The sequence below is a fragment of the Phoenix dactylifera genome, unplaced genomic scaffold (genome assembly GCF_009389715.1).
Source record: "Phoenix dactylifera cultivar Barhee BC4 unplaced genomic scaffold, palm_55x_up_171113_PBpolish2nd_filt_p 000847F, whole genome shotgun sequence".
Classification (NCBI taxonomy): Eukaryota; Viridiplantae; Streptophyta; class Magnoliopsida; order Arecales; family Arecaceae; genus Phoenix; species Phoenix dactylifera.
The window spans coordinates 115,960-134,537 of record NW_024068211.1 but is presented as its reverse complement, the minus strand read 5'-3'; the positions used below and the strand labels follow the sequence as shown (position 1 = coordinate 134,537).

Below are 18,578 nucleotides of genomic sequence, written 5' to 3'. Positions count from 1 at the left end.
ACCCTTCACATAGTTGATCCGGTTGGTCAATAGTTGGCAAGCCCTTCAACATCTCTTTTTGTCCCAACAACTTCAAGTCTCCAAAATTTACATGCCCAAGCCTCAAATGCCAAAGCCAAGATGAATCTTTCAAACAAGTCTTGAGACATTTAGCAACATCAGTTTGGATGTCAAGCAAAAACATCCTATTTTTTGTCATGGGCACCTTAGCAATCACATTCTCCCTATCATCTTGAAGTAAGAGACTACGATTTTTCATATGAACCTCATAGTTCTTCTCCAAAAGTTGTCCCAAACTCAAAATATTACTTTTCATACTTGGAATATAATAAACATTACTCATAAGTTGATGGCCACCATTTTTCATACGAATTAAAATCGTACCTTTGCCTTCAATTGGAACTTTAGAGTTATCTCCAAAAGTGACAAACCCGGTCACCGATTTGTCAATCTCCACAAATTTGCTTTTATCTCCACACATGTGATTGCTTGCGGCATTATCAAGATACCACAAATCTTTCTAGCTTCTTTCTTCTCCTTTGAAGGCTAGCAACAAAGTGGCCTCCGCTTCTTCATTTTCAACATGATGAGCCTTCTCTTCAACATTGAAAGGAGAACTCCAACACTTCCGAGCATAGTGCCCAATCTTTTGACAATTGTAACACCGAACTTTGGACTTATCATTTTGCCTTGTGTAGTTTCCTCTACCATGGCCTCTTGACAAATACCTCCTTTCTTCATTGTTGGAGTATCGATTGCCTTGTCCACCTCTTCCTCTTCCTCCTCTCCCTTGACCTTGTCCACCTCCACGTCCTCTTCCTTGTTGACTTTTCCCAAACTCCCTTTCTTTCTCCTTCACCGAGAGCTTGGTGGCTAGAACTTGCCCGATCGGCTCCTCCTTCTTCTTGTTGATTCTCTCTTCATGGGCTTGTAACGAACCCATAAGTTGATCAACCGTCAAAGTCTCCAAATCTTTGGACTCCTCGATGGCTACGACGATGTAATCGAACTTCGAATGCAACGAACGAAGAATTTTCTCAATGACTCGGACATCCTCCAATCTTTCTCCATACCTCTTCATTTGATTTACTATGGCCAACACCCTTGAAAAGAAATCCACAATGGACTCGGATTCTTGCATTCGTATGCCTTCAAAATCTCCTCGTAGCATTTTAAGGCATACTTTCTTCACTTTATCAACTCCTTGGTAGGAGTTTTGTAAGATCTCCCATGCTTGCTTGGCGGTGGTCGCATTAGCCACTCTCTCGAACATGACTTCATCCAAACATTGATGGATGAGGGTGAGAGCTTGTTGGTCCTTCTTCCGCATTCTGGGTAGAGCCTCCCTTTGAGCAGGACTCATCAAAGCTTCTTCACGAGGCTCCTCATAGCCTCTATCCACGATCTCCCACACATCTTGCGATCCAAGCAAAGCCTTCATACGAATGCACCAATTCTCATAATTCTCTTTTGTAAGGCGAGGGAATTGAAATGGGAAGGTAGAATTGGCCATCTGCAGGATCAAGAAACTTGAGCTCTGATACCAGTTTGTTGGAAATATAGGAAGAGAGATTAGAGAGGAAGAATATTTCAGATTTTTTTCTATTCACTTTGGCTCTTGCCTTGCTTACAAAACTATAAGACTTACATGTATTTATAGAACTTCTAGGTACATGAATAAACCTAAGTACATGAACCACTTAAATGCACATAGAAAACCCAAAAGACATAAACCACTTAAATGCACATAGAAAACCCAAAAGATATGAACTACTTAAATACATATACATGAATCACCACTCTCAAGGTGACCCTTCACATATTCATGAATCCTCCCAAAAGTCATTCATTAAATTAAGTTTACTTTCTTCTTCTCCCTTCTTCTTTCTTCCCCTCCTTTGAGCTTAAGGAAGAGTCCCTCGCCGGAGCGCCTAGAAGGGTCGGCCCGAGGCCGACGGCGCCCGTGGCGGCCGCGGCCCGGCCTCCCTGAGCATCACCAATGGCCTCGCCCTCTTTTGCCTCTCGAACCCCTCCCTCTTCGTGGTCCGCCGCCGTGGCCGAGCAAGGTCCTCAAACCGCACAGCTTCAAGTTTGTCCCCTCTCTCTCCATCCCTTCTTTCCCTCCATTCTCATCCCATTCCTTCTCGCCTAGTTCCAAGTCGGCTCGAGGCTGACGAAGCCACTGGCCAGCCAGTGTCCTGCGGTGCCTGCGCATGCAGCCTTTCCCTAAGTCTCTCTCTCTATAGCAGCAAGAGGAGGAAGCCGTCGAGGAGTACGACTGGAGGGAGGAGTGTTACCCACTCTACTTGGCAGCCGAGGTGCCCGACAATGCACCCCTCGGCCTCACCGTCTTCCACAAACAGGTTGCTATTCGTGGAAGTGAGGAAGAGTGGAAGAGTGTGAGGGGGTATTTTCATCTCATGATGGAAGATACACTACAAGAAAATTGGGCATTAGCGACGCTTTTTTTGGCCTTTAGCGACGCTTTTAAGCGTCGGTAAAAACCATCCCGATGCTTTCCTAAGCGTCGGTAAAGCGTCGCCTATGCTACAGTGGGGAAAATATTTTCCGACGCTTTCAAAAGCGTCGGAAATTAGCGACGCTTTTTAGCGACGCTTTAAAGCGTTGTTAAATGTGATTTTAACGACGCTTTAAAGCGTCGTTAGAATATTATTTTTTTAAAAAAAAATTTCGTGATTTTAACGACGCTTTAAAGCGTCATTAGAATATTATTTTTTTTAAAAAAATTTCGTGATTTTAACGACGCTTTAAAGCGTCGTTAGAATATTATTTTTTTTAAAAAAAAAATTCGTGATTTTAAAAAGATGACAAACAATTGGATGCATTATCTTTCTACTAACAATTGGTTCTATATAGAAGCACGAAGTAATACAAGATACTCATAAACAAGTATCAGGATATCTGTTGTCTCAAATATACTGCCTTGGTGTCTTCAGCTTCATCACAGCATCCCACACAATGTTAGAGATGTGACATTTTCTTCTTTTTCTTTTGGTGGAAGAGCCAAAGCCTAGGCTTTCTAAGATCTGCCTACTGAACTGAAAATACCTGTTTGGAGAGTCATCTTCAACGTACTTTGAGAAAATCAAAAGGTAATGAAAGAGTCCTTCTGATGACTTTCTATGTAGAGAACAAGATTTAAATTATTCTGAACAAGCAAAAAAAAAGGATGTACAGAAATCATCCTCTACCAATAATTTAACTTGGCCATTTGATGGATACGGCAGCAGCAATAATATTTTCTGATACTGCAAATCAAGTTGTACATGCTGAAAGGGTGATCAATTGCAATTATCATAAAACTGATTTGGAGAGCCTGCATAGGAACTTTCTTCAAATTCTATTCAGTCATGGCTCTGAAGTTCCCTTTCTCGGCCTCGGGGGCATGGTTTTGGGATTGGTAAACCAGGTAGTATAGAGGAATTGCTTGTGAGATCCATCATGATTACAGATTAACCGCAGCTTCTGCCTCTCCCTCATCCATCTCAATAGTATCTTCATATGCCTTTTGCTAGTCAACCCTCTCAAACCAACACCGTGAAATAAGTTTACACAGACAACAGTTAAAGGTTGCATCATTGGCCAGGCAAATTTGGTATTATAAGAAAAATCATTTGAACTGTTAGAAAGAAAAAAAAATCACACATGATGGGAATCAACTTAACAGCACTGAAGTCAAAATTCTTTAACATCAACAGAACACCCCTTTCCTCTTGCTTCTTAAGTTCACCACATCACTGCTTCCACTCGCTGCAAAAAATGGGAAGGATTTCCCGATACTCACTTCCTGAAAATGCAGTATTGATTTGAAAATGCACTCACTTAAAACTCTTTTCACCCACCTTATTTATCAAATTCTGACTCTACAAGTAGTACCACCCTAATTACTAAGCTTGAGATATGAAGGCCACCATATGGGGACAATTAACACGTTTATTTTATTCAGAAAAAAACAAGAACAGAGGGAAAAAGATATACCAACCATCAAGAACATGATAAAGAAAAGAATGCGAGGTAATGGTTGCTTTCGTGCCCTAAAATATGTGCACTGCATCAATATACAACATATACGAAATGGTTCAAGAACAAAAAGAACCAAAAACAAACCCTAATTCCAATAAGCAAAAACCAAGAACAGAAACACTGACAAGATTACAAATTTTCCATGTGCCAAAATACCACAAATACAAGGAAAAGTGAAAAAAAAAAAGGAACCATAATACAAGCAAAAAGGAACCATCAATTGGAAGATATACCTTTCCGGATGATAGACGGAACCATCTCCAGAGAAATCACTCCCGAACGAACGAAAACCACAATTCGGCACATGTAATTTCCCTCCGAAGGAGAGAGAGAAACCCTGAGATTAGAAGGAAACGAGCATCAGGTTTTCTTTCCATTGCAAACAGATCGAGAGAAAAATCAAGCGTGGCGACTAGGGGAAGGAAAATTAGAGCTGGAGTACTTACAACAAGAACAGATGGGGAAAGAGAGGCCAAGAGAGACCGTGTGCAGCTTCGATTCGATTCTAGAAAAAAGACGGCGATGAAGGAAGGGAGTGGAGGATGGGGCGGTGGAGCTCAGAACCCTCGTCTCGTCGCCGTCATCGTTCAAGAACTCGGGGGCGATGCCGGAGAAGGCGCGGTTAAGGAGGACAGCGAGCAAGGAGAGGCCGCCCACGAAGATGGGCAAGCTCCGGACGAACCCATCGTTGTTGGAGACCCAGTCGCCTACCAAATCCCGCCGGGGTTTCGGGCCTCTGTAAGCCCCCTTCGCACCAAAGAAACCAAGTTATAGAAGAAGAGAGATGAGAGAGGAGAAGAGAGGAGGGTACGGCTGCGTACCTGAGGATAAGCCGAGGGAGGAGAGGGAATAGGCGGAGGGGAAGAGGAGGCTCTAAGGAGAGGCGAGGACGGGACTGGCCAGGAATGGCGACGGAGAGGAGGGCGAATGAGAGGAGAGGAGAGGGTTCGAAAGAGAAGAAGGCAGCCCACCTCCATCCGCGAAATCTTTGGGAGGTCGGCTCTTGGAGCTCAAGAACCGGACTGTGGGCTATGGAGGGAGGGGGTCGATGGGGTTTTGTGGAGGGGAGGAGTGAAGTCCGACGACGCTTATAAGCGTCGTCGTATTTTTTTCCTACGCCGACGCTTAAAAGCGTCGGCGGAACGTTTTTTACCAACGCTTTCCACAAGCGTCGGCAGTTACCGTTGCAAGAAAAAAATTTGCCGACGCTTTTTTGTAGCGTCGGCAATATAGAGTCGCCAAAACCCTTTATTGTTGTAGTGATAGTTAAATATCGAAATGTTGCTGGACCGGTTATTATAAAACCAGTCAATAGGGACTAAAAGTTAAAGTCCGGCCCAAAGGTAGACTAGCCATGAATTTCCCCTAAACTATTTCATTTTTTAAGACACGTCCAAAATAGACCGAGTTTTGGCTTCCCATGGGCGTGCTTCAGAAAAGAGAATCCGACAGTCTCGCAACCACAGCTACTTCGAAGTTCACCAGTAGCTGCATAGCTTGTCTTAGGAGCTCGTTTGGCACAGTAATCGTTTCTCTAGGTATTGTGGCATGGTCCCTCCCACTATTTCATTTCCCTAGCAGATATTAGTCTCCAAGTTATTGTGGGTTGATTCAATGAAAAAAAATCTAAGATTAATTATAACATGTGAGAGCTCGTAGCAGGGAAGTTCTCAAGATTCATTAACTGTGCAATACAGGTGGATATGCCAGAGTTCTGAATCATGGCTTGTAGTTTCATTCCATTAACTGGCAAGGATCGTTCCATTCTAGTATGAATACATCCTACAAAATCAGAAAATAAGATATCATGAAGACCGCATAGTGCAGCAGAAGAGACCTCTCCTAAGTAAGGAATTCATGAGATTAAGCCAGCCAACTGTCAAAGTAAGTTACTCTAGTGGAACCAAAGATTGTATTGGTGCGAGTGGCTTTGGTTGAGAGAGAGAGAGAGAGAGAGAGAAGTGGTAACAGGATAACCATTCACGTAAGAGGATATGCATCCAGTGGCACAGTTTCTAGCCAAACTAATTATAAGGTATAAACTAGGGAAAGGAAACGGAGAACACAAGTATAAAACAAATTAGAGGTCTACGAAGTGGCCCACAAGGTGGCTACGAGTTGTAGTGGAAGCATCAAGATTAAGGATACGTTGGAGTCATGTGTCATGTAAACAAATCCTCCTCTCCAAATCAAAATATATTTAATCTTCTGATATTCTGTTTCTATTTTGGCCCACAGAGATTTTGTAACATCTATGCGCTGAGAGAGGTTTAAGTATATTGTTATTGACCAGCATTTTGGCACATCTGATGTACTTCCCTGATCCAAGAGGAATGTATGATAGGAATTCATATATCTGTCCTTACCTCTTATTGATGCACTTAAAATTGATTTCATGTGAATAAAGAGGAACATCGAAAAAAATTAATTGTGCAAGAATAGTGTGAGGACCCATGTGGGCGTGTGTTTAGTCCCACATCGGTTATTCGCTGGGTAGATCTTGGGTACTTATATAGGATCAAGGAACCCAAGCAATACCTTCCGGCTAGCCATTTTGGGTGAGATCCTGGTTGTTACAAATGGTATCAGAGCGGACCCTGCCCATAACTTATGTGGACTAGGGAACACTGCAGCACAGATCCATTGGGGTTGACCACGGACCGATCGTCAGAGCGGACCCGGCCCATAATTATTTTAAAAGTTTAACTTGATATCAGGCACTGTGGATATTGCCTCTAGTTCAAGTTAATTATTTTGGTGGCAAGTTAAGGTTCATTTATAAAAGTTGTTTAAAGTTTGGATTAGAAAACATTTTATAATATTCATTGAAATATTCTTCAAGGATTGAAATATGTATGTGGATCATGTATAAAACTCTTGTGTAGATAAAATATATTTGGAATGAAATTCTAGAATTTTCCTTTGGCTTTACCTAGAATTTGAAATTTTAGATCTTTTCAAATTACAATGCAGATTGGTATTTTAATTGGAAGTGATTTAGTAAATTATGAGAATATTGATTGTTTAAATTATTTTAAGCTGGTCAACGATATTAACTCTGTGATTTGGAAATAGTTTATGATGGTTTTTCTTATTAAGGAGAATTTCAATGTCAAAGAAAAGAATCGTGTTTTTGATTTTGACTGATATGGATATTATTGCGTTATTAGTAGATTCTCTAAGTCTAGTAGATTTACAAGATCCCGAAATGTTTGCAGTATTGCAAATAAAAATATTTTACTTATTTGAGGAATTAATCTCAATGTAAAATCATAAAGCTTATGTCTTGGTGGAATTTCTTGTAAATCTTTAAACCAGATTAGTAGATTCTTGTGAGTTAAATATTTATAAATCATGGCCATGAGTTGATTATGGATTTTGTATCACCATATGTGAAATGCAAGTGGGATATCATGAGAGGCCCAAATGAGTTTAGCCTAAAAGAAAAGATTCGGGATGATTGAGTAAGCTCCTGAGTAAGTTAATCTAGAATCTTTTAATTATCGAAGCTTGGAATAAATATCAACTTATATAATGGAATTGTCAAGAAAAACTAGAATTGGCTTAGTTCAAATTTGGATCTAGAATATGATTACTTGATTATATGATGGTACAAATACGACAATTATCTCAAGGGTTAATCATGACCTAGTGTACTTGGAAAGCAAGGATAAAATTTTGCTTGGATATTATTAAAAAAAATATTGATGATCTGGGATCATTAAGAAATTTTGGAGAATATTGATCAGAGTTGCGCAGCGAAAGTATGATGGACTGAGTCAATTTAAACTGGTCAAAAATATTGACTATGTTTTGGTAACATGTTATTATGAAAGACTATGTTGTTCAATAGTGAAAGATTTTGTTAATAAGAGAAGGTGAATACTATTGATTCTCAGGTCAAACATGATATGATTATGTTATCTCTTGGATAGACTCTGCTATTTTTGGGTATGCTAAGAAAATAATAATAACAATAATTGAGCATATCATGACTCGGGTTAGTTGATTGTTGACCAAATATGGTCTAATTTGTTAAGTATTTGAACAAACCATGCATTATCTGCTCCCATCTTATGATTTATAAGTTTAAGTTAAAAGCTTTGTGGCATATTGAATCATGGTATCAATACTTTGCCTTCTCAGACCTGCTCTTGTGATTTGATGCAAATCATTTTTGAGATAGACCGTTGCTATCTAATGATCATCAGTACATGTTCATTTTGTGAATTACATTTCTAGCCATTTAATTATTTGACTCTAAGGTTGGTCATTATCCTTTGAGGGATCAGCACACTACCATGATAAGTGTATGAGATCTATTTCATTTCAAGTTCTATCCCAAACACAACTAATTTTAATCAATCCTGTTGTGAATCGATCCTGATCCAATCTCGAGTGAACATACATCAAGATGATAATTTCAATCTGAGATTTTAGTTAGTCAATTATGAATTTTTTGATAATTGATCTAAAGCTATCTATCATACTGATATTGATCGAGGAGAATGAGATCTTGGATTTATATTACTCAATGGGCTGAGCATTTCTAAATTTGAAAGGCCTAGATCTCTCAAATTTCGAGGACAAAATTTTCTTAAGGAGGAGAGAATGTGAGATACAGCCCAACGCCCCTTTTGGAAGGGGCAGAATAGGGGATCACAGACGCGATCCCCTCCAACTTCTTTGGGCACAAGGACGCCACGGACACTCCACGGCTACACCGCGGTGGTTTCGCGTCCACCCCGCGGCCGCACGAGCGGCCGCTGATCTCGCCCCACCGCCGTGAAAATCGCGGCAGAGAACTGTTGAAATAGGGCGATAAAACCCCCATTCTTCCACCTCCGGAGATCACCCGAGCCCTCCTCCCTCTCCTCCGTCTCCTCGTCCTCCTCTCCTCCCTCTCCTCTCCCTCTCGTTCCTCTGCTCTTGCCTCCCAAGTGGCTGGCGTGCTGCCGGATCCACCACCATCACCATCCGTGCCTTCCCCTGTTTTGGGATCTACTTCCCTTTTATAAGCGTCGTCGCCGCCACCACTTGATCGTCGGATTGAGCAGCCGCTTTGCTGAGATCCCTCCTCTCCACCGCCTCCGTTGCCCGCCGGTGAGTCTCCCTCCTCCTTGTCTTCGTTCTTGATTTCTTTCTCTGTTCGACCCTAAATCGAGACCACTTTTGGTCTCTTCTTCACGCACGTCGCCGCAGCGGCCGGCTGGCCGTCGATCGAACGACGGCCTTCGCCACCCAGGCTGGCCGCCTAGACCCCCCCGATCCTTTCTTCCTCTTCTTCTTCTTCTTCCCTTGTCCATGGAGGTTTGGGGAAGAAGAAGGGCCCTGTTCACGGGCCCTATTCACGGCGGGCCCAACTTGGGCCCAGTTCGAACCCGAAACCCAAAACCAAAAAAAAAAAAAAAACCCGAAACTCGAAACCCAGTTCAGATCCGAGCCCGGAACCCGGAACCCAAAACCCGAACCCATTTGAACAATAAATGGAATTTTGCAGTTAAGCCCTTGGTGGTATATTATTTCAAAAAAAAGGACCTTCTGTAATTTGTATTTGATCCCTATAGAAAAGATTTATTACATAAAGGTCTCCAACTATATTTATTTAATCCCTTCACTCAAGTTTTATTATAGAACAGTACCCTATAATTAAGTATTAGTCCCTGCAATAAATTTTATTGCATAAATGAACCAATTAGAAGCCAACCTTGGGGGCCCTATTGGGCCGAGTCTATGCGGGCCCATTGGGCCGTGTCCGATATGGACCCTATCGGGTCATGCCCATTATGGGCCAACTCTGGGCCCTGTTAGGCCATGTACAATAGTATTATTTTTTTTAGTTCTGCTTAGCTCTGAAAGTAACAAAGAATTGACTAAATTTAAACAGGTGAACCTGATCCGCCTATCTGAAGTAGGGGCTAAGCGAGAAGAGGTAAGTAACTTAATATTCAAGTGTGATTTTCAAATTATTTGATAAACTGATTAAGTTTTGATATATATTTTGTATTCAGCAAAATGGTCAAGCATGTTAAAATTTTATTTGAAAATTATGTTGTATGCTCTGAAATCCGTAAAATATGACTGGATAATTTATGAAATCTATTTTTCTATATATATGCATTCTCAGCATGGCTATGATCTGTTCTGTTCTGTTCTGGCCCCGCCAATGGGAATTATACGTTGAACCTGTCGACTTGTAATATGTGAGGAACCGGTTTCGACACCGTACCATCGGTGCTTAATAATAGTGGTGTTTGGCACCTTGTGCAACCCATGCTACTGGGTTACGTGGCCGTAGCCTATTATATTGAGATTCTGGTATCAGAATTTTTAGAAAAATGATAATAAATTTTGAAAATAGTAAAACGATGTTATTTATGATTTATTCTAAACATTATTCTGTATTTTGATCTGATATGCTCTGACCCCACTTTGGGGTATTTTGTTGCTTACTGGGCTAGTGTAGCTCATTATTTTATTTTCTCTGTTTTTCAGATCTAGAGGCTTGATCGCACGGAATTAGGGAGTGCGTTAGATTTTTCGATGATTCCATCAGTTATTGGCATTTTAGTTAGATTGATTAGAGTATTTGACTTATGACAGCATATGTTATTTTGAAATTTCTGAAAGAACTATTTGAGCATTTGAATTATGTTGGCATATGTTATTTTGAAATTTTGTAAGACTGTTTTTGAATAAATTTAAAAATAATTTATGTCATCCTTAAGCATCTGCATTTGCTTCGATATATTTTGATGCCTTGCACGCCTGTGCGGCCCGCCGTGCAGGCGTGCGGCGTCTGCTCCTCGGGCTCGGGGCGTGACAGATTTGGATCTTGGGTACTTATACAGGATCAAGGAACCCAAGCAATACCTTCCGGCTAGCCATTTTGGGTGAGATCCTGGGTTGTTACAAATGGTATCAGAGCAGACTTGGCCTATAACTTATGTGAACTAGGGGACACTGCAGCACGGATCTATTGGGGTTGACCACGGACCGACCGTGGTGTTTGTGATTAGATTTGAATGGATTTGAACCCTTAGCCTGACGAGGATGTCAGGGCTTGAACGGGGGGAGTATATGAGGACCCGTGCGGGCGTGTGTTTAGTCCCACATCGGTTATTCGCTGGGTAGATCTTGGATACTTATACAGGATCAAGGAACCCAAGCAATACCTTTCGGCTAGCCATTTTAGGTGAGATCCTCGGTTGTTATAAATAGAGTCTAAATTTTCGAAAAAAATTTAATAAGGAGCATGATAAGGGGATTCATGGTAACTCTTAGTCATTTGCATGATAATATTGAGACATATTTACGAGATCAATTAATTGTCATTCCAGTAAGAATATTTTGAGTGGCTGCTACGTTTCAGCATGTTTTGATTGGGTCAAAAATAGGGTGGCAGTTCGACCAGATACAAATAGGGTTAGATATAGAATAAATCAAAAATCCATCCACTCAAACTCAACCTATTTATTTAAATGATCAAAAATCAAGATCCGAACTTCACCATTTTATTAAATAAGTAATCCAACCCAATCTATAATGGTTTGAAACCCCAACCAAAAATGGGTATGTGATAAAAGAGGCCCATAAATAATAGACTATATAATAAATATTAGGCCTCACCAAATATTCTTAACCTCTCAACTTTCTCAAGATCTTGGTGATGGCTGGATATAAACTGAGGTCATTTAGTATAATAATAATAAATTTTAATAGCTTAATCAGTTGGTACTTGGGCCGGAAACGAACCCGTGCCCGCTTGAGACCCATCAAGTCCTTTCTGTTGAAGTTTATGACTTAACAAGGATTCGACGCCCTTAGATAGCTAGACAAAGAAAGAGTTATTTTCTGCGATAGAGGCGCCTTCAAGATGTCTATTGCACAAGACACCAAGCAACAAGGGAGGTTGAGAAAAAGGTACTGATCATCGAACTGAGAATTTTATATCCGTGCATGATCGCCATCCTATGCTATCAGGCTCTTGGGAAAGGTTGAAACTATTGCATTGTGTAAAAAGGTGAAGAAACGACTGGAATAGTTGAGGCTCAAGATCTCTTCTAGAGAGGTGGGTCAAAGATGGAAGTGTATTTTTTTTTTATTATTGTAAATGGGAGATTCAACTACCCAGATATATTGAAAGATCGAGGAGAGTTTACGTGGAATTAACAAGATGGTTTGGGTTGACCTGAGTCAACCCAGAGAAGTGGAAAAGGAAGAAAAAAATAATCTGGAGTGTTGTCTTTACCGGATGAAGACAAAAAAACCTTGGAACCTTAGCCTTCTATTTAAGCGCCTGAACAATATCTTGTATGCCTTGCTTGGCTTTGCCCTCGCAGAAGTCCAGCTGCCCAGGAGGAAACAAAGCCTCTGGAAGAGCAGAGTCGCAGAGAGAGCTTCAAAGCGGAACGGTATTCTGTTCCTTTCTTTCCGGATAGTCAGGCAAGTCGTGGAAGCTAGGCTGTCCCAAGCACATTTGGCGTACCGAACACACTGATATAGTAATAGAATAGCACCGGTTGCAGTTTCAGCTATCCTTCTGAACTCATGAACTGAAACGTTTGGCAATGAGGTCAGGTGGAAAAGCACTGGGTAAGAATACTTGAGAGGTTCAGATCTTGTCCACTTGGCATGCCATAGCGAAATACATTATCCACTTCCAAGTTCAAACTGGATGATTTGGTGAAAGAAGTTGCCCACTTCAACAACGTTCTGCCATGTTGTGGATGCGTATTTAACAGCCTCACCTCCGTTTGGCTTGAGAGTCTATTGCCATATTGCAGGTTTTGGATGAGAATTTTCCACGACTAGTTATGCTCTTGATAAAATCTCCACCAGCATTTTTAAAGCGGGTATCTGTTAAAAACCTTGAGGTTTATAACTCCCAATCCACCAAGAGATTTGGGTCTGCAAGACTGTTCCCAGTTGGCGAGGCAACGTATACCTTTGCAAGGTTTGTCCCCTCTCCACAAGAAACTTCTTCATTCCTTATCGATTCTTTCTATAACTTCTTAAGGGATGAGGAGCGAAGACATCCAGTAGATAGGGATTGAACATAGAACTGTATTTACGAGGGTTAGTGTGCCTCCTAATGAAACAACCTTGCCTTCCCATACTGCCAATTTCCTATTAATCTTTTCTTCTAAAAACTTGCATGCATTTGGTTTTCGAGAATGTAGAGCGTGGCTGTCACACCCCCGACTCAAGAATCACTATTGGAGAGCGTGATAAGCCGCCGCATACTCACAGCGAATAGCCCTATAAGTATGCAAGGCATTCTCCCAGGTAATCACCTAATATAATTTTGGAAAATACTATATTCCAATCACATACAGTGGAGTTACCAAAAATAAATAACTATTATACTTACATCCCAAAACTTACGGTATTTAAACCATTCATACATAATCCAAGTATAACACATTATTATATTATTATATACATATATGTGTATATATATATATATATATATATATATGTATATGTATATGTATATATATATATGTATATGTATATGTATATGTATATGTATATGTGTGTGTGTATACATATATGTGTATATATATATATGTATATATACGTATATGTGTATATATACGTATATGTGTGTGTATATATATATATTAGGGATATTTGTACAATAAAAGAGTTTTATGAGGGTATACATACAAATATCAATTTTGGAAAGGTATTCACGCAAAATCTGATGCTTGAAAGGGTATCCATGCAAAAAAACCCTTTTTTTTATTTTAACCGGATTCAGATTTCGGGTCGAATTCCAAAGACTCGAAACCCGAAACTCGGACTTTATCTTCTTCCCCAAACCACCCGTTCCAAAAAAGAGAAGGGGCCAAAACTAGCGACCTCTTCTCGCCCAAATAGTGGCGACAACCGCCAAAATCCTTTGGACGGCAGCCCGCCGCCTTCTCCCCATCCTTCCGATCGCCAGTTCACTGGTGATCGAGAGGAGAACCGATGGGTAAAAGGTCCTCCCCCCGCCCCTTTTGCACGGTGGTGCGGCCATTTGCAGACCCATGGACGGCATGGGTCACAACCTCCAGTGGACTTTTCGGTCGCCATTAGGGAGGAGGAGGGTACAGCCGCGAGAACTTGAGTGTCCTCGTCCTTCTTCTTCCCTTTCAGGGTTGCCACTGCCGGCGGCTCTACCGGGTCCGGCGTTTCCGAGAGGCGGCGAGCCGGATGTCGGTGCCAGCAGGCTGGGGCGAAGACCGCAGGGGCGGCTAGGGCGGCGACGGCCATGGTGTCGGTCTAGGATCCCGAAGGGAGAGGGAGGCTTGTTCTCCTTATTTCAAGTTGGGCCGTGGGCTTGAGCAAACAAATAGGTTTTAGGCCATGTTTGGGGGAGCTTTTGGAGGGCCAAAAAGTATTTTCTAACCCTCCAAAAGTATTTTTAGATAAAAAATGGTGTTTTGTAAAATTTTCGGAAAGCTGTTTCAGCTTTTGCGGAAAGCTGAAAACAGCTTTTGGGGAGAAGCTTCAATTTGGAGCTTTCCGAAAATATTGTTTTCAGCTTTATCGGGAAGCTGTTTTTTTTGACCAAAATACCTCCATTTAAATCACACTTTTTTCCCCCAAAATCCTTATCTCACCTTTTCCTTTCTCCCTTTCCCTCTCAATCTTCTTCTTCCTTTCTCTTTATTTGTTAGAGAGATAAATGGTCATTAGAAGGATAAAAAATTAATTTACACTAATAATTATAATATTTATATATTTATTATTGTATTATATTATAAATATAATATTATATTACATTATATCATAATACATTGATATGTTATTTAAATAATTTAATATTATATTAAAATATTATTCTATAATACATAATGTTATAGTACTATTTATAATAATATTATGTTACATTACATTAATATTATACTATATCATATATTTATGTATTAATATATATTATATTTTATTATACTCTGTTATATAATATTGGTAATGTTCTTTATGGTCATTTTGTCACACAAAAGTACTTCTCAGTTTGTTTACCAAACACATGTTAAAGTGCCACAACACTTTAGAAATATAGTTACCAAACAGCAAACAGTTTTTTATAAACGCTCTGCTTCAAATAGCTCTACTTCTAACAGTTCTACTTCCAAAAGCTTTACTACTAATAGCTCCTCCAAATTAGACCTTAGTTCCACATCGGTTAGCCAAAATGCTTACATTTGTTTAAATAACATTGCTCTGTAAATTTTACTGGACAACATTATCCAGCGGATTGTTTAATATTATAATGTAAGGTAAACTGAGAATAAATATATGTATTTAAAATAATAAATAATTATAAATTTTTAATAACCTCGGATTTTTCTTCTATGGATCCATACGCTATTTTATAATACTAGATTAGGATAAGATAACTAATTTATAATTATATTTATCTTGTTTAAGTAGAGAGTTGATTGGGATTCACCTTCTAAGGATCTATTTTATAATGCTAGATTAGGATAAGATAACTAATTTATAATTATATTTATCTTCATATGGGCCACATCAAGTCTTTTGAATTAAAGAGACGTGCCAACATTAGATTGATAAAGATATCTCTCTCGTCATCACCTTGCCATCTCCAACACTCATTACCTTCCTTTTATTTCTCACTCACTTCCTCTAAAAAGAAGTTAAAGACTTACTCTCCTCCCCCCTCTTCCTCTCATTTCTTCCCTTTGCTTCAGCTCATCAACTATACCATGAGTCATTCACCTAAGTCCAATCCCGCCGGATCATACCACGGCCTGTCAATTCCTCCCCAACCCTACCACCAAAAGCCCCAAAGCTGCCGCTGCTGCCTCCTCAGCACCACCTACAAAACCTTAATCGCCTTATGCATCTTCCTCGGCATTGCTATCCTCGTCCTCTGGCTTATATTTCGACCCCACAAGATCAAAGCCGCAGTCGAGACCGCCACCCTCACCCGCTTCAACCTCACTGGCACAAACCTTACCTCCCTCTCCTACAACCTCTCCGCCGACATCAGTCTCCGAAACTCCTACAGGAGGGTTGGCATCTATTATGACGATCTCCATGGCGAGACCTACTACAACGGCGAGCGGTTCGGTTTCATGACACTTCCTACCTTTTACCAGGGCCACAAGAACACTACCATGTTGCACCCAGTCATGGAGGGGACGTCGGTCTTCGGGCTCGAGAGCTCCGGCATGGATGAATTCAGGAACGAAGAGAAGATGGGGTTCTTCAACGTGGACGTTTGGTTAATCGGACAAATAAGGTACAAGTTTGGGTCGGTGGTCTCGAGGCGCCGCCGGCTGAGGGTAAGGTGCAATAAGTTGAGGGTCCCGTTGGTGACGAAGGAGACTCCGGGAGCAGCCGGGTTTGGGAGGACAGAGTGCCATGTGGCCCATTACTGATCGGTGAGCCATGTTCTTTCTTCTTTGTTAATAGCTTCTGTCGGTGGCCGTATGTTGTTTTGAGGTAAAAAGGTATGCAGCCGTCCATGGCCGCCGTAAAGAGGTAAAGAGATGGATAACTATTAGACAAGATAGTTCATGAGTAGCAATATCATATTATAGACGGTGCTTATTGTTTGATATCCATCTTCTTGATGGCAACAGTACTCTATGATGCAGCTCGTGCTTGTATTTTAATGGTCCGAGAACTATATAATTTAGATTGTGTTTTGGGGTTCTTTGTTGATCGCATCCTGCACAGATATTCAAGTGATCTGAACTCTTTCGTTTATCCATATGTACATATTTGGAAGTGACTGTTGCATCCCTTTCACGGCTAGAGTTGTATATATTGGTGCCGGGCCAGCGCACTGCGTAAGACTTTGAAGATTTAATTTGGAACGGCAGCACAAGACGACTTACGGAAAACTATGGTTTAGTTGACTTTATTAGAATATTAGAAAGAAGGCCAATACGGAGAACCAGCAACGCGTGAGGGAAGAGGTTAATGATTAAAATACCTCACCTTGCTATTTGGTGGCTTGTCAATTCATAAAGCTTTTCCATTTGATGAAATGCACATGGTGTTCCTTGCCCGGCAGTTCTATCTTTTAATATATGCACACTAATGGGACACAGACTTTTATATTTTCTATTAGATCAAGGCACTAGCACATTAAATTTTAAAAACAAAGACATAGCCAGTGGGTAATAGTTACAAAAACAAAGGCACATGAAATTTTAAAAACAAAGGCACTGCATTTTTAGATTTCTTGGTTATTAACCATATATTTAGAGAGGCTAAGTTTCATGCGGATTGATTGATAAGTAGAAATTTCAATTGTGATAGTTTCTTAAATAAACTGATTGTATGAGACTTTGGTCATGTTGAGGCCATTTAAAGTATTCTTCCCTTATTACCACATAAAAAAATAAGCATTGGTTGTCTCTATTTATCTACCAGAGATGCGAAACGGATGCTTTCTCCTTGCATACGTGCGTACAATCTAATAAGATACTCCTTTCATATTGGCATTTACACATATTATGGAAAAACTATTTAGATCAACTGATGATCCAAAATTCAGAACCGTCCTATATGATCCTTTTGCATTCGTTGATTCTAGTTTATTTCAAAAGTCATAACCGACCGCAATTAAGACTAGGTAATGCATTAGGAAAGAGAGGAAACATATTGTTTGTTATACTGTATTTACATACTTGTGTTTTGTAGTGCCGGATTTTTACTATGAAAATCCGTGCGGGCGTGTATTTAGTCTCACATCGGTTATTCGCTAGGTAGATCTTGAGTACTTATATACAATCAAGGAATCCTAATAATGCCTTCCGGCTAGCCATTTTGGGTGATGTCTTGGGTGTTACAGATGGTATCAGAGCGGGCTCGGCCCATAACTTATGTGGACTAGGGGACACTGCAGCACGGATCCATTGGAGCTGACTACAGGCCAATCGTGGTGTTCGTGATTAGATTTTAATGAATTTGAATCCTTAATTAGCCTGATGAGGATGTCAGGGCTTGAACGAGGAGAGTATGTGAGGATCCTGTGGGCATGTGTTTAGTCCCATATTAGTTATTCACTGGATAGATTTTGGGTACTTATATAGGATCAAGGAATTCAAATAATACTTTCCGGCTAGCCATTTTGGATGAGGTCCTGTGTTGTTACATCTACCATCAAAGTTAAAAAAAAAAAAAAAGTGGTAGAAGGGACAACCGAGGTGGCTAATGGCTAGAGAAGGAAGAGATCGATGACCTCCATGGAAACAGGGGAACGGGAAGAAAAAGATGAGGTCTAGCTATTTCAGCATCTCTTCATGCTCGCCTTCCCAAATTGGTGAGGGAAATCCAGTCACCAATGATGATAACCGAGGAAAAAAATGGAAGAACGGCAAGGGCTGCAGCAGATACGCACGGCCCTGCTCGTCCCTGTCTCACTTGCGGCGTTGTTGGGTCGACATTTGCCAACTCGCACGTAGCTCACCAGGCTAGGCTGACTTGGCCTAACTCAGTCAGGTTGGCCAAGTCAAATCTCCCATTCCCTCTTCATTAAAAGAAATTTAGGCCTCCAAATT

The 18,578-nt window shown here is 40.6% G+C and overlaps 3 protein-coding genes across 3 annotated transcripts; 1 reads left to right on the top strand and 2 right to left on the bottom strand.

Moving 5' to 3' along the window:
- Window positions 1–520: 520 nt before the first annotated feature.
- LOC120107387 lies at window positions 521–1,513 on the bottom strand. Its single transcript, XM_039120652.1, has one exon. It carries the CDS (start codon window positions 1,511–1,513, stop codon window positions 521–523), a length of 993 nt encoding a protein of 330 aa, XP_038976580.1.
- Window positions 1,514–4,275: 2,762 nt separating this feature from the next.
- LOC120107381 lies at window positions 4,276–5,048 on the bottom strand. Its single transcript, XM_039120646.1, has 3 exons — window positions 4,866–5,048; window positions 4,491–4,791; window positions 4,276–4,381 (listed from the first exon to the last, which is right to left on the bottom strand). The coding sequence occupies exons 1-3, from the start codon at window positions 5,019–5,021 to the stop codon at window positions 4,314–4,316; spliced, it is 525 nt and encodes a 174-aa protein (XP_038976574.1). The 5' UTR covers window positions 5,022–5,048; the 3' UTR covers window positions 4,276–4,313.
- Window positions 5,049–15,767: 10,719 nt separating this feature from the next.
- On the top strand, window positions 15,768–16,445 carry LOC120107386 (NDR1/HIN1-like protein 10). The gene has a single exon (XM_039120651.1). The coding sequence runs from the start codon at window positions 15,768–15,770 to the stop codon at window positions 16,443–16,445; it is 678 nt and encodes a 225-aa protein (XP_038976579.1).
- The last annotated feature ends 2,133 nt before the right edge of the window (window positions 16,446–18,578 follow it).

Bases quoted from the DNA above. Each gene is read 5' to 3' on its own strand.
- LOC120107381 (XM_039120646.1), bottom strand. From the start codon at position 5,021: ATGGAGGTGGGCTGCCTTCTTCTCTTTCGAACCCTCTCCTCTCCTCTC. The intron at 4,792-4,865 runs GTACGCAGCCGT...TTTGGTGCGAAG, and splicing joins CTCCCTCGGCTTATCCTCAG to GGGGCTTACAGAGGCCCGAA. The intron at 4,382-4,490 runs GTAAGTACTCCA...TTCTAATCTCAG, and splicing joins TTTCCCCATCTGTTCTTGTT to GGTTTCTCTCTCTCCTTCGG.
- LOC120107387 (XM_039120652.1), bottom strand. From the start codon at position 1,513: ATGGCCAATTCTACCTTCCCATTTCAATTCCCTCGCCTTACAAAAGAG.
- LOC120107386 (XM_039120651.1), top strand. From the start codon at position 15,768: ATGAGTCATTCACCTAAGTCCAATCCCGCCGGATCATACCACGGCCTG.